At 52.8% G+C, this 20,313-nt stretch overlaps 7 protein-coding genes and 1 non-coding gene across 8 annotated transcripts; 5 read left to right on the top strand and 3 right to left on the bottom strand.

The window, feature by feature from the left end:
* Positions 1-51: 51 nt before the first annotated feature.
* BO80DRAFT_422126 (40S ribosomal protein uS5) lies at positions 52-1,390 on the top strand. Its single transcript, XM_025718747.1, has 3 exons — positions 52-360; positions 531-788; positions 856-1,390. The coding sequence occupies exons 1-3, from the start codon at positions 97-99 to the stop codon at positions 1,111-1,113; spliced, it is 780 nt and encodes a 259-aa protein (XP_025578606.1). The 5' UTR covers positions 52-96; the 3' UTR covers positions 1,114-1,390.
* A 903-nt stretch (positions 1,391-2,293) lies between these two features.
* On the top strand, positions 2,294-4,442 carry BO80DRAFT_461926 (cytochrome P450). The gene is made up of 4 exons (XM_025722482.1): positions 2,294-2,736; positions 2,795-2,829; positions 2,883-3,695; positions 3,750-4,442. The coding sequence occupies exons 1-4, from the start codon at positions 2,349-2,351 to the stop codon at positions 4,269-4,271; spliced, it is 1,758 nt and encodes a 585-aa protein (XP_025578605.1). The 5' UTR covers positions 2,294-2,348; the 3' UTR covers positions 4,272-4,442.
* Positions 4,443-4,507: 65 nt separating this feature from the next.
* On the top strand, positions 4,508-6,322 carry BO80DRAFT_231727 (uncharacterized protein). The gene is made up of 4 exons (XM_025714476.1): positions 4,508-4,863; positions 4,938-5,718; positions 5,781-6,184; positions 6,236-6,322. Exons 1-4 carry the CDS (start codon positions 4,743-4,745, stop codon positions 6,238-6,240), a joined length of 1,311 nt encoding a protein of 436 aa, XP_025578604.1. The 5' UTR covers positions 4,508-4,742; the 3' UTR covers positions 6,241-6,322.
* Positions 6,323-6,596: 274 nt separating this feature from the next.
* BO80DRAFT_t69 lies at positions 6,597-6,674 on the top strand. Its single transcript has one exon. It is a non-coding gene; the product is annotated as a tRNA-Thr (tRNA).
* Positions 6,675-7,649: 975 nt separating this feature from the next.
* Positions 7,650-9,060, bottom strand: BO80DRAFT_231677 (opsin family protein). Its single transcript, XM_025714475.1, has 5 exons — positions 8,805-9,060; positions 8,686-8,752; positions 8,130-8,617; positions 7,947-8,081; positions 7,650-7,885 (listed from the first exon to the last, which is right to left on the bottom strand). Exons 1-5 carry the CDS (start codon positions 8,948-8,950, stop codon positions 7,804-7,806), a joined length of 918 nt encoding a protein of 305 aa, XP_025578603.1. The 5' UTR covers positions 8,951-9,060; the 3' UTR covers positions 7,650-7,803.
* A 380-nt stretch (positions 9,061-9,440) lies between these two features.
* BO80DRAFT_491032 (isoleucine--tRNA ligase ISM1) lies at positions 9,441-14,495 on the bottom strand (the record flags this gene model as incomplete). The annotated part of the gene is made up of 6 exons (XM_025723674.1): positions 9,441-9,545; positions 9,579-9,632; positions 9,663-12,540; positions 12,760-12,785; positions 12,928-14,378; positions 14,423-14,495. 6 exons carry the CDS (start codon positions 14,493-14,495, stop codon positions 9,528-9,530), a joined length of 4,500 nt encoding a protein of 1,499 aa, XP_025578602.1. The 3' UTR covers positions 9,441-9,527.
* Positions 14,496-14,859: 364 nt separating this feature from the next.
* Positions 14,860-18,954, top strand: BO80DRAFT_374454 (putative kinesin family protein (BimC)). The gene is made up of 3 exons (XM_025716595.1): positions 14,860-17,157; positions 17,206-17,658; positions 17,709-18,954. Exons 1-3 carry the CDS (start codon positions 14,998-15,000, stop codon positions 18,651-18,653), a joined length of 3,558 nt encoding a protein of 1,185 aa, XP_025578601.1. The 5' UTR covers positions 14,860-14,997; the 3' UTR covers positions 18,654-18,954.
* Positions 18,938-20,214, bottom strand: BO80DRAFT_422120 (uncharacterized protein). The gene has a single exon (XM_025718746.1). It carries the CDS (start codon positions 20,145-20,147, stop codon positions 19,044-19,046), a length of 1,104 nt encoding a protein of 367 aa, XP_025578600.1. The 5' UTR covers positions 20,148-20,214; the 3' UTR covers positions 18,938-19,043.
* Positions 20,215-20,313: the final 99 nt, after the last annotated feature.

The raw sequence follows: 20,313 nt of genomic DNA, 5'->3' as shown, positions 1-20,313 counted from the left end.
GAAGAAAGTCAACCTCGACGTCGACAACCCCTCCAGCGACACCTCCCGTCCGATACCTCTCCCCCCCGACTTTCTCAATCGCCATATATATCCAACATGGCTGACGCTCCCCGTGGACGTGGAGGATTCGGCTCTCGCGGTGACCGTGGTGGTGACCGTGGCCGTGGCCGTGGCCGTCGTGGCCGTCGCGGTGGTGCCAAGGAGCAGGAGAAGGAATGGCAGCCCGTCACCAAGCTCGGCCGTCTCGTCAAGGCTGGCAAGATCACCAGCATGGAGCAGATCTACCTGCACTCCCTGCCCGTGAAGGAGTACCAGATCGTGGACTTCTTCCTCCCCAAGCTGAAGGATGAGGTCATGAAGGTACGGAACGAACAACACTTGAATACCGCCATGTCGACAAGGATGATCTACGGGTGTGCGCGGGTGCTGGACAATGGAAGCGCGGGTGGAATGGATACGTGGATCGGAATTGCAGACATGCGGTAGAGAGAGGATATGCAAGTGGCAGGTGCTGACGGTTGCAACTCTAGATCAAACCCGTCCAGAAGCAGACCCGTGCCGGTCAGCGTACCCGCTTCAAGGCCGTCGTTGTCATCGGTGACTCCGAGGGTCACATCGGTCTCGGTATCAAGACCTCCAAGGAAGTCGCTACCGCTATCCGCGCCGCCATCATCATCGCCAAGCTCAGCGTTCTCCCCGTCCGTAGAGGTTACTGGGGTACCAACCTTGGTGAGCCTCACTCTCTGCCCGTCAAGCAGAGCGCCAAGTGTGGTTCCGTCTCCGTCAGAGTATGTTGCGACTCGTCTCGAATTCCGGCTTCGCATTCTACGAATCAATCTGCTAACACGGTGATAGCTTATCCCCGCTCCCCGTGGTACCGGTCTCGTTGCCTCCCCCGCTGTCAAGCGTCTGCTCCAGCTTGCCGGTGTCCAGGATGCCTACACCTGCTCTTCCGGTTCCACCAAGACCCTCGAGAACACCCTCAAGGCCACCTTCCTTGCCGTCGTCAACACCTACGGCTTCCTCACCCCCAACCTCTGGAAGGAGACTAAGCTCATCCGCAGCCCTCTGGAGGAGTTCGGTGATGTCCTGCGCCAGGGCAAGAAGTACTAGGGTAGTGCTGCTGTGATGGGAATAAACTTGCATGATTGTTTTTGAATCGAACTATTTTCCTACGGGTTTCAAAAGTCTCTTTGGTTGTAGGATCGGCAGTACCGGCAAATCCTGACTTTCGCGCTATGCTACGCTATTTACGGTATCCATGGATGTAATGATTACGGACACTGAATAAGGAAAACCACGTGGAGTCGATCGAAGGTCTCCATCCGACAATCGACGGTACACAAGGTGGATATTGGCACATTATCCCGCACTGCACTGCCGGCACACCCGTCTGGACTGGATTCTGTAAGACGGGCTAGGCCCATGAGTAGATCCACTCTATGGGAGGATCAACCGTAGCGATTGCTCTCCACGGGCCATACCACATCCCCAGAACCGTATGACGTAGGCTAGGACACTCCTGGGCTTTCTCGATTTATTAAACCATTATGTAGTGGAGAAATGCGCGTGGATTGTGTTCCACAACCCACATAGGACTCCGCATATCCATTATCCGGTGCTTATCTCGCCCGTCCAAGCCTCCACCTATGATTCGAGCCGTCACCGTCCCAGCAGAGCTACTGTCGTTATGTTGCTCGAAGTGAATTATAACTATAAATTACATGTTTAGCAACCTCTTCCTCCTATTAATTACTGCTGCCCAACGAGTTGATGGGAAATTCTTCTGCTTACCATCCGGAATGCAAGGTGCATGCACAACCCATATAAATCCTAGAGCACGGACGATGTTTTTTTTTTTGTTTTTGTTTTTTTTGTTTTTATTCTGCGGGACGATTGAGAGGGGTCCATTGGACAAGGGGGGCTGATATCTTTGCTGGCACCGCCGGGGCGACAACTAAGATAGCGGCCTGCGTCGTTACCAGGGGGTCTATATATATTAACCAAATAGACGGGGACCACGTGAGGAAGCAACGTCACCATCTCGTTATAGTCCCCCTCTCATCATATACCGTGAATCACATTCATTCGTCGAGGCCATTGAAAGCCTCGGGCGGTATCACGGGCCAAACTCTAACCATACGAGGTAGTACTACGACGGCTGGATGTCATTGCTGACCGGTGTCAAGCTTCGCACATGACAGGATAGCCTTGCATCCTTCCAGGGGGAAAACAATGATCCGACAAGATAGTAAGACGCAACCAGTCGGACATTTAAATCTCACCCCCTTGGCTCCTACTTGCATCCTCGTAATGTGAGGTGTCTATCGAAGTAGCCCACCAGGACGATGATCGCATACACCCTCATTCTAGGCCTCGTAGGCCTGCTTGTCTTTGACTATATCTGGCGGCTTGCCAAGAACATTCGTATCGCGAAGCGCTCCAAGCTTCCTTATGCTGTGGCCCCGTACAGCGTCAGCATCATATTCCTTGCCGTTTCCGGTCCAGCGCTCCCGTACATTGTCGAAAACTGGCTTCCCCAATGGATCGGCGATATCCTGTACGATAATCTGGGCGCTTTTCGCTGGTCGATCAAGGATCGCCAGGTAAAGAGATATGGGAAACTCTACATGCTTGTTAGTCCCAAAAATGTTACGCTCAGTGTCGCGGATGCGTCGGTGGTCTGTCAAATCGTCAACGCGCGCCAGGACTTTCCTAAGCCGACCTTTCTCTATCGTAAGTTGTTGCAAAGAGTTTTCGCGAAGTATCAGTTTAGGCACTCATGCCGTTGCAGGTATCTTGGACATGTATGGACCCAACGTGGTCCTGGTGAGCACAAGCCTTTCAGCTGTTGGAGGTACAGTTTGAACTGATCAGTCTAGTGTGAGGACAAAGAATGGACACACCACCGCCGACACACAGCAACTACCTTTCACGAGAAGAACAACGCCCTGGTTTGGAAGGAGTCTGTCGAGCAGACGCGCGAAATGATTGAACAATGGGCGGGCGCATCTCCTGTAGATTCTCCACAAGGACCAGGATTCACGGTTCAGAGTACCAGGGACGATATTCACAAACTGACTTTGAACGTGCTCACTGGCGCAGGGTTTGGGGTACCAATGCCCTTCAAGCCAGTACAGCTGGACTCTCTCCAGAACCCAGAGGACATCTTCAAGGACAGTTCCACGCCACCGGCAGGATTCGACTTTACTTTCCGGTCGGTTGTGGCATATATGAATTTGAACATTGTCAACATGGTCCTGGCAAATAATATACTGCCTAAATGGGTGCCGAGAGCGTTGGTGCCATTCTTCAAGAAAGACTTTGCGGCTCATCGGGACTTGGACCACTATCTGCAGAGGTTGATCAGTACAACCGAATCTGGATTGGGCGACACTGAAACTGCCTCCAACCTTATAGAGGGAATGCTGATCTCCAGAAAACCCGGCAATGCCAAGGATGAGGGTTTGTCCGACCGAGAGGTCATTAGCAACATGCATATATTCACCATTGCAGGACATGAAACAACAGCAACGACCCTGAGGTTTGCTCTTGTGCTTCTGGCCCTCCACCAAGATGTGCAGGACTGGGTGTATGGCGATATATCGGAGGCAACCAAGGACGAGCCGTCACAAATCGAGGACTGGGACTATGACAACGTGTTCCCGAAGCTCGTTACTCCTCTATGCATGATGGTACCTGATACTCTCTCCCTCTGTATTTGAGCTGCATTTCTGACTTAGATTCAGCTCGAGACAATGCGTCTCTACCCACCGGTTATTTCTGTGCCCAAATATACGGGCGACTCCCCGAGTACCATCCACTACAACGGCAAGGACTATGTTTTAGAGCCTCATGTCAATATCAACCTGAACGCGGGCAGTCTTCACTATTCTGAAGAGTACTGGGGAAGCGACGCTAGGCTCTTTCAACCACAGCGATGGGACGCCCGCAACAAGGATAGCTTCTTGGCTCAGAACGACGATCTACCAGGCCTTTCTGGTCCTGGTTTGGAATACCCCACCATTCATAAACCGGTTCGAGGTGCTTTCATTCCGTTCAGCGATGGGTTCCGCGCCTGTCTGGGGAAGAAATTCGCGCAAGTCGAATTCGTTGCCGCGCTTACAGCGCTTCTCCGCGAATATCGGGTCGAGTTGGTTGACAACAGTGAAGAAGGCCGACGAGATGCAGAACGAATTTTGGCACAGAGTTCCACGATTATAACCCTGGCAATGAAGGAGAATGTTCCTTTGCTTTTCCGTAAGAGATGATTATATGGAGAAGTTGTGGGTGTGGTGGAAAGGCTGGCAAAGCACACAAGGACATTCTAAAACAACTAGGGACCAGACAGGGTCAGGGTCAGGACGTACTACAAAGAATTTGTAACAACCAACAATGAAATCTCTCCTAGCTGATAGCATCATGAAAGTTTTTGTTCTGTGGGTGCTTTGTTCATCCCGCTGTGAAGGCGGATTTTGAGACACCCTTGTCTGGCGAGAACTAAAGAAAGCACATTGACTTACTCTCACACACAGAACCGCTCCCCGCTTAGCAACAGTGAATCATCCCACGGCTTTGTCGATATGTGTTTATCCGCTGGCCTCCATGGCTTTCTTCTCTTTCTTAGTCTCTTCCCCTCCTCCTGATCGCTTTCAGGCAACTCCCGGCGCTGCTCCAATCCGTTCATCTGAGGACGTCCCTGCTCCAGCTCTTTCTCCGGCGGGCGTCAACAAGCACTCAAGATGGAGGAATATCCGAATCACTGGAAAGCTTCACTGCTTGGAGAGGAGTTCTGGAAAGATGCCGAAGCGTATAACCAGCCTATCCATGACAGTATTGAAGCTGATCAGAGCACTGAAGCCGGTCAGTTTACTCTCGCCCATGCCTATTTACCACTCCCAAGTTTGTCCAATACTCAATATCTAACCAACCCCTAGAGGAAGACGCACCCCTGCACGAACGATTTCTGTTCAATCTTGAACATGAACAGAATACCCACGCCCCCGCCACTGAAAGTAATGGTCCCATCACAGAGAGACCCGGACGTCGTCGGTTCAGCATGAGCGATGCATTCACTGGTGCCCCGCTGGCCACTGCTCGTGTTATCGAGCTCTCCAGACGCCCTCGATCTCAATCGCGTGATCGCTTGCGGCCCTTTGCTGGTGGCTCCAGCACCTCCTCTAGCCGTTCCAGCTCGCTCATCCGCTCTGCACTAAGCAGAATGGCCCTCCTCTTGAAAGAGGACTCCGAAGCCGAGGCCGAGCCGGAACCCATTCAACTCATCCCCGCAGACGAGGCCACCCCAGAGGAGCCGCTTATGGAATTCCGTGGCGGCGAGACCTGGACGCTTCTTACCAATGACCGTCGCTTGCTGGGTATCGACGTGTTCTGGCCGCAGGACCTAGATGAAAAGGACAAGAACGCCAATGGCGAGGAATCCAGCGACAAAAAGCCGAAGCCGAACCTCGTGATGCTTGATCTCGAACAAATGTCTCCCCTCAGCCAGTTCCGCAATCTACGCAGCCTTAAGATCACCGGAATGATGCAGTCGTATCAGAAATACATCTGGCGGACCGCCTGGCTCAATCACAATCTCGACGAGCTGGAATTAGGCATGGCGCTGCCTCCTCGTATCCGCAAGAGCAGAACCGGCGACTGGCCCTACATCAAGGGGGGCTGGAAGCTCGACCCGGCTCATTACGCTGAACCAGTCTACTAGTAAGTAGACTCCTTTTCACCACATATACTCTCATGCAGCCCCTAACGCAAAATGACATCAGCGGCGACGGCAGTGGCGCCCTCGACCCCAAGCTCGGCCAAGCCGAGTACCTCGACAAAATGGTCATCGAAAAGGCCAAAGTCTGCGCCATGGCAATTGGTCGTACGCGCCAGAAACTGTCTATTCGCACTTTGATTCTCTTCGGTTTCGTGGTCGACGCGGATCCGTTCCTGCACTGGTTTGACGTGAAGCGCCTCAAGTGCATCAACTTTAAGGATTACTGCGTGGATGCGGGCTTCTGGCTGTGCCAGCCGATGAAGAAGGTGAAGGTGGTTTTCCCGCGCCAGGTCCCTGAGAAAGCGGTCGTGGCGAGACGGGTCGATTGGCTTTCTGAGTTGAAGGTGATTGAATTGAAGGGTGGGAAGAAAGTGAGTGAGAAGAAGTATACCGGGCCGGAATCACTGAGTGAGTTCTTTGCTACTGAGTCTATCCTTGTGTACTAACACTGGGGAATAGTGTGATTCCAAGCCGCATGGATTTTAATCCTCGCTCCGATACCATAACGAGAAACGATTTACGACACAACACGGATGAACGACCTGACGATCTTTTCCTATCAACATAACATGACATCTTGAACCATGGATCTTCAACTACAACACCTCTAATCAATCATCCCATAATATGCATCAACTACAGAATACCCGAAATGCATACCCCACTGGTCTCATCAATGTCTTTCCTACCTTAAACAAATCCCATACCTCCCCCACTACCTTAGCTAGGGAAACTAAACTAATACTACCAACAATGAATCACCAATCCCAAATATACCAATCTCCTCAAAAACACAATTCGCCACCAGCTTACTAAGTCAGCACCGGTGGCTCAGTGGTAGAGCGTCGCACTCGTATTGGTTATGCGAAGGTCGTGGGTTCAATCCCCATCCGGTGCAGACATCTTCTTTTGTTTTTTATTTCTTTATCCTTGGTCTTATTTGTAATTGTCTTGCTTTGATCCATTCGGTTTTATGCTTTGTGGCTTCTTTTCTTGAGCTGGGTATGTATGGTTTTTTTGAGGTGTCTTCTGGTTGGTTGGGTCATTGTCTTCGATGTAGAAGTATAATAATAGGTGGGAACTACTAATGTAAATATATTGAGTACTAGTAGGTGTGCTGGAGGTAGAATCATGTCTGTCGACAATAACTAGTTCATCCTGATTGTATCAGTTATACCATCTCGACGGAAAAAGACTCAATTACCTATAAATAATCTCCAATATATATATTCCCGGGGTAGATAATCCATGCCGTGATGCCTTGGCAACGAACAACCTCAGATCAACAGTGCCTTCCGAAAGAGGAAATAAAGCTCGTCCACTCACTTCAATTACGATTTAGATCAGGTGCCCGCTCTACTATTCCTCGACAGGGATCGCTAGCTATCAATACCAGGTATTGATCACTTGACCGGAAAATCAAGGACACTGTCCTACGTAGTGAAACATCATGACTCCTTCCATGATATTGAATAGAACCAGTCGGTCTTACTACTTACTCTACGAGGTAAGTCTGATAATGCACGCCAGTCACATTCTGATCTTATTGCTACGAGTAAACAATCATAATAGTACTCCTTCGAACAGCACAACACAAGACAATGCAACACGATACACAGATGTCGACGGCAGCAGATTATTACTGAATCCAAACGCCCAAAACCAACTATACAGACAGGATTTGCAGAATCAAGACATGCAAGGATCGGTCAGGAAGTAGAACTTTCATTATTATACCCTCCCAGGAAAATGCACCGAACTTTTCCCATGTGTGTGGTTATTCAGGGCTTAATTAGGGTCATACGGGCTGTTGATGATGCTAGAAGTGGCAGGTCATGTCATGTCGTGATTAGAGAGTGTAGTGTAGGGGGGTGAAAGTTGGGAAAGGAAGGTGTGGATTCGGTAGAGACTGTGGGGTGGATTGGTGGGTCATGTCGAGACCAGATCAGACCGGACCAGACAAAGTCGGACTGATGGTTCTCCGTGTACGTCTCAGAGTATTTGATGGTCAGGACATGGCATATAGCTTACGCTCCGTCCTCTTCGCTAATGCGAATGGCGCCTTCGTTGCCCAGTCCGTGGGACCAGAAGCCGTCGACATTGAGGGTGCTGATTGGCCAGTTAGTACTGTCCTGTACAGGTTTCATAGCGCCGTTAAACCTCTACTTACATTCCAGGAGCGCCATCATGCGCAAAAATCAGCCAGTATCCGAGGATACCCTGGGAGAAGATATCGTAAATGGCAAAGAGGATGGTCTCAACATCAACGTTGATCTTCAGCGCTAGAGCTCCGGCAGCAAGCGCCCTATTCAAGTTAGTTCGTCTCTTTGAGGTATTGAGAATGTTGACTTACACAGGGTACAGAATCTTGACAAACAACATTACGCCCGAGAGAGTTCCAAAGAACCGCTTGGTCTGGACATCCTTGTTGCTCGCCGCGCGACTGCCATGGACACTGATGTGATACACGGTCGTCAGATATCCGATTGCGCTAATGGTGAACCACACCCATCTCCGCGAGGTATGGCCGGCATAGGTGCCCAGAACGCCCGAGCCAAGCATCACATAGTCTGCCGCGATGGCAATGAGCAGGTGTGCACCCGGGAGACCGGAGAGCAAGGACAGGCTGATGAGGCCCAAGGGCTCGGTCAGGAACCAGAGAATATAGCGAAGCCAGAGGATCTGGCGGTAGTAGTCTTGTGTGGTGTTGGGGACGTGCTTGTTGTGCTCCTTGACGACGTCCAGCTTCCAGTCCATGCCTTCTCCTGTGGCGAGGGCGAGGTAGACAATAAAAGAGACCGTGCTGGCGAGGGAGACGAGGACGTGGAACACGCGCTTGCTCTAGAAGGATCTAGTTAGCTGTCTGCCCCGCGATGTCCCTGGTCTCGGGAATGGTGTGGTAGACTTACAAGAGGCACTCTGGCGCCGAGAATGTAAAACACAAGGGAAGAGAGGCCCATGAGCACGGTAACCACCCTGTTCGACTCTCGAGTTAGCTCGATCCATGACATTTGAAGAGGGAGACTACCATAAGGTCCGTTTCCCCGTGTCATGGAGCATCTGGAAGATGGGATCACTGCCGGGGACGACGGTGGGAATTGGAGCCACCGACGAGGTCGGCGTGGGCTCCGGCCAAGGGAGAGGCTGCGTCTCCTTGACAAAAGACTCGATCATGTTGAAGACGTTCGACAGACTTATCGACACTCACGATGGTGCAGAAACGGTTCGCAGGGGAGGGAGCTTGCGGGGAAAATTGGTATATGACGGGGATCAACTGGAGTATTTAACAAGGGGCCTGAAGTGCCGGCTGGCCATCAATGTCTGGGAATGTCTGAAAAATGTCGGGGATTCACAGCAACCAGCGACCGTCGTCATGCTGACCTCGACGTTGTCGTCATTGAGAGTCGGCTGCGGAAGAGAGCCAATCACGGCGAATACGGCCGCAGCATTGAGGGGAATGGTGTAACCTGTAGGAATCGGTGCCGGCCAATGTCCTTTGGGACCCGGGGGCATCCTGGCTGAGCTCAGAGGTCCAGACGGCGGGAGTTGCAGGATACGAGAGCGTCGCAGTTGGGTCGCGAGTGAAGCTCCGACGCTTGCCGCGGAATGACGCCATCCCTAATCAGTCCACACTTCAACTACGGAGTACCATCGGTTGGCTAACCATATACTAACGGGTGACTCTTGTTACTATTATAATATACATGCAGCACTAGCGTGTACGCTTCAATGCGACCAAGGCAGGGTCCAGTCAGGATGAAGCATCCAGCTCTTGCACCACCTCCTCGCAGCGCCCACACACGGCTTCTTCCGTGGCCTCTGCCTCGGGCACAACATACCGCCAGCAGCGCGGACACTTGCACGCCTGCGGGGTATACACATGTACCGTGCCTTTCCCTCCGTTCGGCAGCTCGTACTCCTCGCTGTACTTCCACTCCGCAGTGCTGATGGCTTCCGGGATTGGCTCCTCGTGCGCCCCGAGGCTGACGGACGAGACCACAAATACATCAGGGAGCTCCGAGAGGTTGCGCTGGAAGACCATTTCCGGCGTAGCGCCCTCAGGAAGAACGATGTGCACGAACGACTGCAGGGAAGAGCCCATCTGCTTCTGACCCCGGGCCTTTTCCTGGATCGTCTTCACAACCGAGTTGACGGCTACAATATCCTGGTAGTCTGCCTCCAGATTCGGATCCTGCCATTCGGAGGCAGGCGCAGAAACAATACGTCTGAGAGGATGCTCGCAGTGCGCCTTGATGGCCTCGGGGGTGTGCTCCCAAGTCTCCTCCACCAGCATGGGAGTGATCGGAGCCAGCACCTCCTGCAGGTGGTGGTAGATGTGGAACAACGTTGTCTGTGCAGCACGTCTGCTCGTGCTGTTCTCCGCATAGGTGTAGAGACGATCCTTGATGGCCTCCATGTAGAAGGCAGAAAACTCAAGGTTGGCCCAGCGGTTGATCGCATTCACAGCCTTGTAGAACTCAAAGTTCTCGCACGCCTTCTGACAGGCCAAAACCGTCTCGGACAGATGTTTCAGTGCGATGCGATCGACTTGCTGAAGCTGATCATATGCAAGACAATCCTGGGGCTGGAAGTCCGACAAGGCACCCAGCAACAGCTTAAAGGTCACACGGTACTTGTGCAGGCTGGTATTGACAGTCTGAAGTACCTGTTTCCCAATCACAACATCCCGCGTGTAGTCACTGCTTGCAACCCACATCCGGAGAGCGTCCGGGCCGAGCGCATCGTAGACGGGGGCCTGGTTTTCTGCTTGCTTCTTTCCCTTGCCCTTTCTCGGCTTGAGAGGCGGCAAGAGGGTCCCATCCATGATCGATTGGGGGCTCATCACATTACCGATCGATTTGCTCATCTTGCGACCTTCTTCATCCAGAGTGAACCCATGGGTGATAAGGTTCTTGAATGGCGCGCGAGGGGAACTGGTCTGTCCGGAGGCAAGCTGGTGGGCGACGAAAGTCAGAAGCCCAGACTGAAACCATCCCCGATGTTGATCCGTGCCCTCGAGGTAGACGTCGGCAGGAGATTCACCGTCACGGTAAGGGATGTCAATCTCGGTCCAGCTGGTGCCGCTGTCAAACCACACATCCATGGTGTCGGTTCCTCGTCTGTAACCAGGGCCAGATGCATCTCGCAGAGATGGGGGAACCCAAGCCGGATCGTTGGCCTCGTCCGTCCACCAGGCATCAATGCCGCGCTCCTCGATCACATTCATGATATGCGACACGCTGTCCTTGGTAAGCAAAGCATCGCCTGTGCCCCGATGGTAGAGCGCGGGGATAGGGACACCCCAGGCGCGTTGGCGGGAAATACACCATTCACTACGGTTCTTGACGAAATTCTCCAGTCTCTGTCTCCCGGTGGCCGGCACAAAGTTGACTTCCTCCAGCGCGGTCATGGCGCTGCTACGGATGTCGGCCACATCGGCGAACCACTGCTCTGTAGCCCGGATGATGATGGGAAGCTTCGACCGCCAGTCGTAAGGGTACTTGTGTTCGTAACGGTGCTTGGTAATCAACTGGCCTTGCGATTCGACATATTCGAGAACGGCGGCATTGCCACCACCCAAGACGCTCTTTCCACTGAGCGTCTTCGGGTCACTGGGCATAGCCTTGTCGGTGAATCTGCCGTGGTCGTCCACAGGAGCAAAAGCGGGTATTCCTAAAGCCAGACAAGCCTCGTAGTCCTCCATACCATGACCTGGCGCGCAATGAACAAGTCCCGATCCAGAATCAGCCGTGACGAAATCCGCAGCAATGATAGGTTGCGGCTCCGCATCGGGTCCCTTGAACAGAGGTCGGTACCTGGTGTGACCAGCCAATTCCGAGCCAGGGATAGCCGGCACAATGACGGACAGGTCCTCCTTCAGAATAGCCTCAAGATATTCCAGTCGAGATTGCGCGATGAGAAGATAGCCCTGCGTATCCGAGTCGACGATCGCGTATTCCAAAGACGGGTGGATCGAGATGGCGGCGTTCGCCGGGAGTGTCCAGGGAGTAGTAGTCCAGATGACAGCGCTGATTTCCTTATCCTTGAGCAAAGGGTCCTGTGCCAGGTGTTCCGGGATGCTGACCAGAGGGTATTTCACCAAGGCAGCCGTTGAAACATGATCCTCCTTGTATTCTAGCTCCGCCTCCGCCAGCGCGGTGCCGGTGGACGGTGACCAGTAAACCGGTTTGAATCTCCGATAGATCAATCCTCTCTCGACCATTTCCCGAAAGACACCAAGCTGTCTCTTCTCGAAGGCCTTGTCCAGTGTTTTCCAATGGTTTTCCCAATCGGCCATGACCGCAAAGCTCCGGAATCCTTTCATCTGCGCCTTGACGGTCCGCTCAGCCAGTTTCCGTGCAGCCTTCCGTACCAACGCCGCGCTGACGGGTCCATTTTCCTGTTGTAGTTCCTTCTGCGCTTCGAGAGCCTTAAGCTCAATGGGCAAGCCATGGCAATCCCATCCAGGTACGTATCGGACCCTCTTTCCCAAGCCCAGCTGGACACGGCAGATAATATCCTTCAAGACTTTGTTGAGGGCGTGACCGACGTGAAGGTCGCCGTTTGCGTATGGTGGTCCATCATGTAGAACGAATGGTCGGTTGGCCGGTCTCTGATGTTGTTGCCAGGCGTAAAGGTCGTCGGTGCATCGCTGCAGGTATTTTGTCTGATCGGCCGGCGTCACGCGTGCGGGAAACGTCGATTTGGGGAGCTTGAGCGTCGACGACCAGGACCGAGCGAGCGTCCGTGGCAGGTCCGGCATACTACCGTTGGATCATATCCCACCTTCTCAGTAGGTCAATTGGGCGAGGTTGACTTGGATCGAGAAGCGGAGGTTCAAAGAATCTCGACTGCGATGCGCCGGGAAAGGCAAGTATCGGTATTACAGTAATTTATACAAATAGCCAATCATAGCAATTACCTCCGTAGCAAGTCTGTCATTAGATAACACGACCAAAACAAAATTAATACACCGCGCAAACCCGAAAAGCGTCTCCAATTCTGGACGCTGACTTGTGATTACTACAATGATTCTATCGACATATGCTATATTGAGTCCATGATACTGATGCCTTGCCCAAATATGCAGAAACCTGAAACTCCGGTCCAACCTAGAAATATCGTGGTCAATAGACAGTCAAGCAGCTCACCGCGCCATTCTTCATCACTTCAAACAGCAGACCGGGGAATCCGAAAAGCTCCGTGTTACCTAGCCCGCCATCTTGGGCGTCATGGCCCGCTCGCTGTCCTTTGCCCGTGCTCTCTTCCCATCCGCCGAGGAACTCGACGCTGCTCTCTGGGCTGTCGCCCCACCCTCGGTTCAAAACCATGGGCCGTTGCAGAGCCCGCTCTTCCGCCGCACTCGCATAAGACCCCTTCCAAACTGACCTGAGGCGCTCCGAGACCTCTTCATAGCGAGTCTCCGAAGTAACAATATCATCGGGTGGGCTGAAGATCATCTTCCAGCGGCTGCGGCGGTGACGATTGAAAGGATAAGAGCCCGGCACATTCCCATGCAAAATAATTTTGGTGACCACCAGCTGCGACGAAGGCGACGGTGGGGTAGGATCTTTCTGATCAGAACCCGGAAAGGCAGGGCCAGGCGTGGTCGGATAGGAGATGAACGCATCGAAGCCGTGATGGAAGTAGTTGAAAAAGCACTCGGTTGGTAGCGACGAAGGGTCCAGTGCGTTCGGCTGGAAGAGTTCGTCATCTGAGTCATCAGTGACACTGTTAGTTGAAGATTGATCGATGTCAGTAACATCTATCCCTCTACCTGGAGATGGCCCCATATGAAGAGGGTCCTCTCCACCGCTACGGCCAGCGGCGCGATGGATGGCTATTCTCCGGTCATGTTTACGGTAGATGGCATCCGGGGGCCCGAACTCAGCAACTAGGTCCTGCGGAGTGGTTTCGGACAACGTGATCTGTGCAGATGGTGTCGATCTCCGGACTACTTCGATCTTGCCGGCGCCAAAGATGAGAAATTCCTCGATCTCGTCCGCAATCGATTCCCTGCTCTTACTTGCCAAAGCGGGCGAGCGCGGAAACTGCGGCTGCTGGGTAAACAGTTTGTTCCGAGATTCGGGCCAAGAGGGGCCTTGGAAAATGGCCATAGATGTTGCTGGTAAGGCCGCGGACGAGGAAAGCAATGCTACAAAGTCACACTGGTCGGACCATGCTGAGTTCTGGAGCGGAAAAGAGAATGCGACTCCAGGGTACGATAGCACATACGTGCCATATGGTGACTGAGGGCTATCTGGAGGAATGTACTCCCCAGGATAGGAAGGCCCGAAGAGACGATTGTAGACATGGCGAAAGTTGGGACCCTGCTGCGTCACAGACTGCTCCTGTGGTTTTGCGCCTTTCAGCACCTCCTGATTCTTATAGACAAGTGTAATCTTGGAGAAATCCAGGACTTCGATTAAACGAAGCCGCTGGTCGGGTCCGTCGAACCGCAGACGAAGGCCGCTTGATGGAAGCTGCAAGGTTACCGGTTTGTGAAGGGGCTCCGACGAGGAATATGCAATATCAATAGCGGGGTATATCTGGGGATGGGCCTTGACGCGGCTTAGGACATTGTGAAGGGAGGCTCCAAGAGCTATGCGACACCGATTAGCCATGCCCAGAACCAACGGTAGTGACTCAACATGCTTATAAAACCCAGCCCTTTTCCAGGGAAGATCTGAGCCTGCGGCGAAGGCTTGGAGGAACTCATGATGGATTGCGGCCGATGCTCATCCTGGGGCGGGTAGATGAGGGGCCGGGGGCGTTAGTAGTTGGTACGTATATACGTCGAGAGGTAGAGATTGGGCATGCAAGGCGCCACCACTGGGGTCAAACGTTTTACAGGTGAGCAGTGCTTCAACTAGAAGATATCTCGATGCTTCGAATCGTAGAAGAAACCAAAGGAAGAGTCGCTGATAGTCAGGAGGAGAGCGGCGGGGGCCAGGCGATGAACGCATGGGATCATGTGAGAGGGGGGCATGACCGGGGGTGGGCGGCACGTGGGCGGTGTGACCGCTTTGTTTACGTTTTCCGTTTTGAGATTCCCGCAACAACATCAATAAATAACTGGACCTCCTTAGACGACATCCCCGACAACCGCCACCAACACTCTCGCCTTATGCTGCTTGCATGGTCCACAAACTTGCGGCATTGATACTCACTGCCCCATCACGACCCAATATTTGACACTGGTTCTCACTGCATAGTCCATTATGGCCGGCCCACAACGGCCTGCCTCTGGGCTGCCAACAAGACGTACTGCGACTACGCGCCAGCCGACAAGACGGGCCGGTTCGACGGCGCCTTCGGTACGGGCAAGCTCTCCAGCAATTGCCGCCAAGGCGCCTTCTTCCAGCAGTTCGCGCGTATTGAAATCCCCGGCCGAACCATCCAGTATCATTTCGAAGCGCAAAGAAAGAGATTTTGAGCGTGAGATCAACGAAGACACCAGCATCCATGTTGTGGTTAGATGCCGAGGCCGCAATGATAGGGAGATCAAAGAGAAGAGCGGGGTTGTGGTGTCCACGCCTGAGGGAGTAAAGGGAAAGTCGGTCGAGTTGTCCATGGGCCCGAATGCTTTGGCCAACAAGGCCTACGCATTTGACAAGGTCTTTTCCGCAGCTGCCGATCAGGTCACTGTCTATGAAGATGTGGTACTGCCGATTGTCAACGAGATGCTTGCTGGCTACAACTGCACAATCTTCGCCTACGGACAAACGGGTACCGGAAAGACGTACACAATGTCCGGCGATATGACAGATACCCTGGGCATACTATCGGATAACGCCGGTATTATTCCGCGGGTGCTTTATTCCTTGTTTCACAAGCTTCAGGATACAGAGAGTACTGTAAAATGCTCCTTCATTGAACTATATAACGAAGAGCTCCGCGACCTGCTTTCATCAGAAGAAAACCCGAAACTGAAGATCTTCGAGAACGAGTCGAAAAAAGGACATGCAAGCACACTCGTGCAGGGAATGGAGGAAACATTTATCGACTCGGCATCGGCCGGGATTAAGCTGCTACAGAATGGCAGCCATAAGCGGCAAGTCGCTGCGACGAAATGCAATGACTTGAGTTCTCGGTCTCACACAGTTTTTACTATCACCGTACTGACAAAGCGAACCACCGAGTCCGGCGAGGATTACATTAGCTCCGGAAAGTTGAACCTGGTCGATTTGGCCGGTAGTGAGAATATCCAGCGGAGTGGTGCTGAGAACAAGCGTGCGACTGAAGCTGGATTGATCAACAAGAGTTTGCTGACTTTGGGTCGCGTCATCAACGCCTTGGTTGACAAGAGCGCCCATATCCCGTACAGAGAATCCAAGCTCACCCGCCTCCTACAGGATTCTCTAGGAGGACGGACAAAGACCTGCATAATTGCTACAATCTCGCCCTCGCGCAGCAACTTAGAAGAAACAATATCGACCCTGGACTATGCCTTTAGGGCGAAGAACATCCGGAATAAGCCCCAGATCAATTCCACCATGCCGAAGAAGACACTTCTGCGTGAATTCACGTCTGAGATCGAAAAGTTGAAGGGAGAGCTCATTGCTACCAGACACCGGAACGGCGTGTATATGAGCGTGGATGCCTATGAGGAAATGACCATGGAAAGCGAATCCCGAAGAATTGTGAATGAGGAACAGCGCGCCAAGATCGAATCCATGGAGTCCAGCTTACGGCACAAAGTCCAGGAGCTATTCACGCTCACTAGCAACTTTAATGATCTGAAGAAGGACAACGAAAACACGCGTGCTGCGCTTGCCGATACAAACGATGTTCTTGAGCAAACCGAGATTGTCCTCAAGGATACCAAAGCACAGCTTGAGGAGGAGGAAATGTTGCGCAAAGCACACGAGGATACGGAAGTCAGACTTCGCGATATTGGCGCTGGCCTCCTGTCAACTCTTGATACTACTGTTGAAGATATCAATGGTCTGCACGCTAAGATACAACGCAAGTCGGACTTGGACGCTGCCAATAAGCAGGCGTGGCAGGTGTCCGCTGCAGAAGTATCGGATGTGACCACTGTGATTGATTCCAGAGTGAAAGCGTTTCAGGAGCAGCACTCAGAGCTTGTGGAAGCCATGTCAGACAAGATCAATGAGTTCGTCACGCGTGAGCTTGGCAATATCGAAAAGAACCACTCCCGATTGTTGGAATCTGCTGGCTCCTTTGAGAAGGCAGAGCGCGAGGCAAACGCTCAAACTTCGGGTGCTCATGATGAGATGAATGAGGTCCTCGAAGAGATCAAGGACCTACGTGAGGAAGTCAAGCGCAAGGTTGGAGAGGGCCTGAACGGTCTATCAGCTGCCGCCGCTCGTATATCCAAAGAGGTGATTGGCGAATTTGCTGAGTTCCATGCCCAGGTAAGTTGGACCGCACACTTAGGTTGCGTCATGCTAAAACCCGTACAGCTGCATTCGTCCTATAGCGCTCTCGGAAAAGACTTCAAGTCGATGTTTGAAGATATGGTCACGCATCTTAACGGACAAAAAGCCGAGATCAATAGATTGCGACTGGAGCTACAGGGGGCGAACATTAAGGCCGTAGAGGCTAACCGCAGGGCGTCTTCTCAGCTGGCACAGACGCTTGAAGAAGAATGTGCGAACGGAGAAGCTGAGCGCGAGCTCTTGCTTTCACAGATGAAGTCATTGATCGATGAATCCCGTCAAAGGCAATTCGGACGCTTGAAAGGCAGGGTGGAGACGATGCGTACCGACCTTACTTCTACAGGCGATTTCCTGGAGCACACAACCGCGCAATACGATCGCCAGGTCGACGAGTGGGTGTTCAAGTCGGAGCAGTTCGCAAAGGACGTTACAGCATCGAAAGACGAGATAAGGACAAAGATGCAAAGTGACTGGGAGGTGAGTTGGTTCATAGATACTCATCCGTCTGCGGGGTGCTAATTTTGTAGGTTTTCGATCAACGGAATGCTTCGATTCAGAAGGCAACGGAGTCGGTTCATCAGGAGACAGTCCGTATTGTCGATGCTCAGATGAACAACATGAGCAAGCAAATGGAAGCCCTAGATGATTTCGTGGCCAAGGCACGTTCTCAGAACGGGCTTTACCGCGATGCCCACCTGTCCAGTCTACAGAATATGGCATCCAATGTTCACCAATCGTATTCCTCAGTGAATACGCAGTTCACCGAACTCGGTGGCCGCCTGGCCGAACTGCAGGAGGGAGCAATCCAGCAACAAATCAACCTGCAAGAGTCAGCCATGCCACTCTCGGATGATGTCCGGAAGCCACTGTCAGACCTGCGCGACAACATCCAAAATCGGTCATTCGAGGACTATGTCTCTACCGGCGCTACTCCTAAGAAATGCAGATACGACTATCCGTCTGATCTGCCCCGGACAGAGACCCACGATTCCCTGAAAACCCGGATGAGAACATCCAGGCAGTTCTCCGCACTGCCGTTCAGTGGTGAAGACCAGCTTCCGGTGCTTGACAGCTCTCCTGGATCTCCCCCATCCAAAGGCTTCGTTTTCAACGATGCTGAGGACGAGGTAGGAACTCTACCACCCAAAACCGCGGTCACTCCTTCCAACACGGGACTTAGGGAAGTCGATGCAAACGTCGTAAAACCGCGCGCATCTAATATTGGGGACCATGCCCTCGCGCGCAAGTCGTCTATTGCGGTTGCGCAAACGCCTCTGGATACCCTGGACCGCACACCAAGCAATGAGGGGACAGACCAACCGCCCGCGAAACGACGCTGCTCGAATCTCACAATGACGGATAGCAAGCTCTCACAGAAGATGCTGACGAGAAAGATGGCTGGGATGCGGGAAGGACCGGAAAACGTCCCTCCCTCCAGCGCCAGGAAGCTGAGAAACCAGCCTTTTAATTAAATCGCACGCTAAAAACCTCTTTCTTTTCCTGTGCACGGATATTACACTGCTCGCATGTGGGTGGCAGGCGTTATGGGATACCCTGGGAATTGGCGGAATATTTGGAGAACGACAGTTGTTTGACACCATGTTTGGGCCTTGGTCGGCTGGATGAGATGGGTACTATCTGGGTTTACTTTTACTGCGGCACGGGATAATTTGAGTCCTACAGGCTGGTGTTTAGGTGTTTTTTTTGAATCGGGTTTCTGGTATAGATACCTCGGTTGTCGTCTATAGATAACATGGTTGATCTCTTCACGGCTATATGAAATGTTTGTAGAACCGTAGATTTATTAGTCTAGCGCCCATGGACGGGTGCCACAATGCGTGCTCCCGCCGACATGTCCAGGACTATTTTGTAGTTAACAGCTCATCTCTCTCTGCAGAGTGATTCTCGTTCCCCGCACCACCTTCGACCTGAGTCTGGGCTTCGATCGGCTCTTCGGGGTTCACCGCAGGTCCATTGTCCGTGCTTGTTTCTTCAGGGAGCCCTGTGTCCCCGACTAGTTCCCCTGTTTGTTCCCCTGCCTCAATAACCTGTCTGAGTTCCGCCAGTCTCTTCGCAAATTGATCCATCATATCCTCCAATCGCTGACTACTCCTCTCCCGATCTTTATCCTTCCCCAACATCGTCATGGGTAATCCTGCCGTGCCTTGGATCTTCAGCATCAATCCGCCGTTCGGCGGCTGTCCTCCGGACGAATTATTCTTCTCGATCTGTGTGTTCAGGACCTGCCAGGCTGGCGATAAACTATGCGCGGAGGTCACACTGAACTTATGAGATGAGGTCCCCTGCTGCTGCTGCTGCTGCTGCTGCGGGAATGATGTGCCCTGGGTTTCATGAGAACTTGCCGCGCCGTCGTTATTATTCGGGCCCAGAGTCTCGTTCTGCGCGACTTCCGGAGACGCATAATCGACATCGAGGATCACATAATTGTCCCGGATGCCGGGGATCGGGTCGGGGAGGAGGGGTTCCTTTCTCTGGTGGGCGTATTCGTCGTCCTCGGGGTATGTGCCATCTGTGCCTTCTGCGTCGTGCCGGTGCTGAGTGTGATCACGCGTTGATTTCGACTTGCCTTTCCCGTTGGATGGGAAGAGGTCGTGCTCGGATTCGAGAGAGCGCAGGGCGGCCTCGGTCACGATATCGGTGTCGTCATCGGAGAAGATGTAGTGGACGGTCGGGTGGAAGTATTCGGAGGAGTTGACGTCTTCGATTAGAGTGAAGAAGGGTTGGAAGGTGGGTGTGGTATCGTGGGGTCTTTCTTGGTCGATGGGGATAGCTGCTGTTGGCGGTGCTGGAGCTGCGTCGTGCTCTTCTGGGATTTCGGTCACAGGCTGGGCTGTGCCGGGTCGATCGATGATGCTCTGGGGGCGAGATCCTGAGGGACGGCGGATTGATTGCCGGGAGGGGGAGGAGGATAAGGGAGAGGGGGAGGTGTGCTTGGGGAGAGACATGTCTGGTGGATCGGAGCTACATGGTTAGCATGGAGTCGAGGAGGTGGGTTGGAGCGGACAGGCAGGGCAGGGCAGCAGGTACCTGAGATGACTACTGGGAGACAGGCAAGCTTCCCGTATCTGGGGAAACTGCCGCATTCGCCGCGGATCATTTGGCCTGCTTATC

Source organism: Aspergillus ibericus, assembly GCF_003184845.1.
Source record: "Aspergillus ibericus CBS 121593 unplaced genomic scaffold BO80scaffold_6, whole genome shotgun sequence".
NCBI lineage: Eukaryota > Fungi > Ascomycota > Eurotiomycetes > Eurotiales > Aspergillaceae > Aspergillus > Aspergillus ibericus.
This window is presented reverse-complemented; position numbering and strand designations above follow the sequence as displayed.

Excerpts from the sequence above, each read along its gene's own strand:
- BO80DRAFT_461926 (XM_025722482.1), top strand. The coding sequence starts at position 2,349 with ATGATCGCATACACCCTCATTCTAGGCCTCGTAGGCCTGCTTGTCTTT. Across the intron at positions 2,830-2,882 it reads ATGGACCCAACGTGGTCCTG|TGTGAGGACAAAGAATGGAC; the intron begins GTGAGCACAAGC and ends TGATCAGTCTAG. Across the intron at positions 3,696-3,749 it reads TTACTCCTCTATGCATGATG|CTCGAGACAATGCGTCTCTA; the intron begins GTACCTGATACT and ends ACTTAGATTCAG.
- BO80DRAFT_231727 (XM_025714476.1), top strand. The coding sequence starts at position 4,743 with ATGGAGGAATATCCGAATCACTGGAAAGCTTCACTGCTTGGAGAGGAG. Across the intron at positions 4,864-4,937 it reads TGATCAGAGCACTGAAGCCG|AGGAAGACGCACCCCTGCAC; the intron begins GTCAGTTTACTC and ends ACCAACCCCTAG. Across the intron at positions 5,719-5,780 it reads TACGCTGAACCAGTCTACTA|CGGCGACGGCAGTGGCGCCC; the intron begins GTAAGTAGACTC and ends AAATGACATCAG.
- BO80DRAFT_231677 (XM_025714475.1), bottom strand. The coding sequence starts at position 8,950 with ATGATCGAGTCTTTTGTCAAGGAGACGCAGCCTCTCCCTTGGCCGGAG. Across the intron at positions 8,618-8,685 it reads TCGGCGCCAGAGTGCCTCTT|AGCAAGCGCGTGTTCCACGT; the intron begins GTAAGTCTACCA and ends AGATCCTTCTAG. Across the intron at positions 7,886-7,946 it reads CATGATGGCGCTCCTGGAAT|CACCCTCAATGTCGACGGCT; the intron begins GTAAGTAGAGGT and ends CTGGCCAATCAG.
- BO80DRAFT_422126 (XM_025718747.1), top strand. The coding sequence starts at position 97 with ATGGCTGACGCTCCCCGTGGACGTGGAGGATTCGGCTCTCGCGGTGAC. Across the intron at positions 361-530 it reads TGAAGGATGAGGTCATGAAG|ATCAAACCCGTCCAGAAGCA; the intron begins GTACGGAACGAA and ends TTGCAACTCTAG. Across the intron at positions 789-855 it reads GTGGTTCCGTCTCCGTCAGA|CTTATCCCCGCTCCCCGTGG; the intron begins GTATGTTGCGAC and ends ACACGGTGATAG.
- BO80DRAFT_374454 (XM_025716595.1), top strand. The coding sequence starts at position 14,998 with ATGGCCGGCCCACAACGGCCTGCCTCTGGGCTGCCAACAAGACGTACT. Across the intron at positions 17,158-17,205 it reads TTGCTGAGTTCCATGCCCAG|CTGCATTCGTCCTATAGCGC; the intron begins GTAAGTTGGACC and ends AAACCCGTACAG. Across the intron at positions 17,659-17,708 it reads AGATGCAAAGTGACTGGGAG|GTTTTCGATCAACGGAATGC; the intron begins GTGAGTTGGTTC and ends CTAATTTTGTAG.
- BO80DRAFT_422120 (XM_025718746.1), bottom strand. The coding sequence starts at position 20,147 with ATGTCTCTCCCCAAGCACACCTCCCCCTCTCCCTTATCCTCCTCCCCC.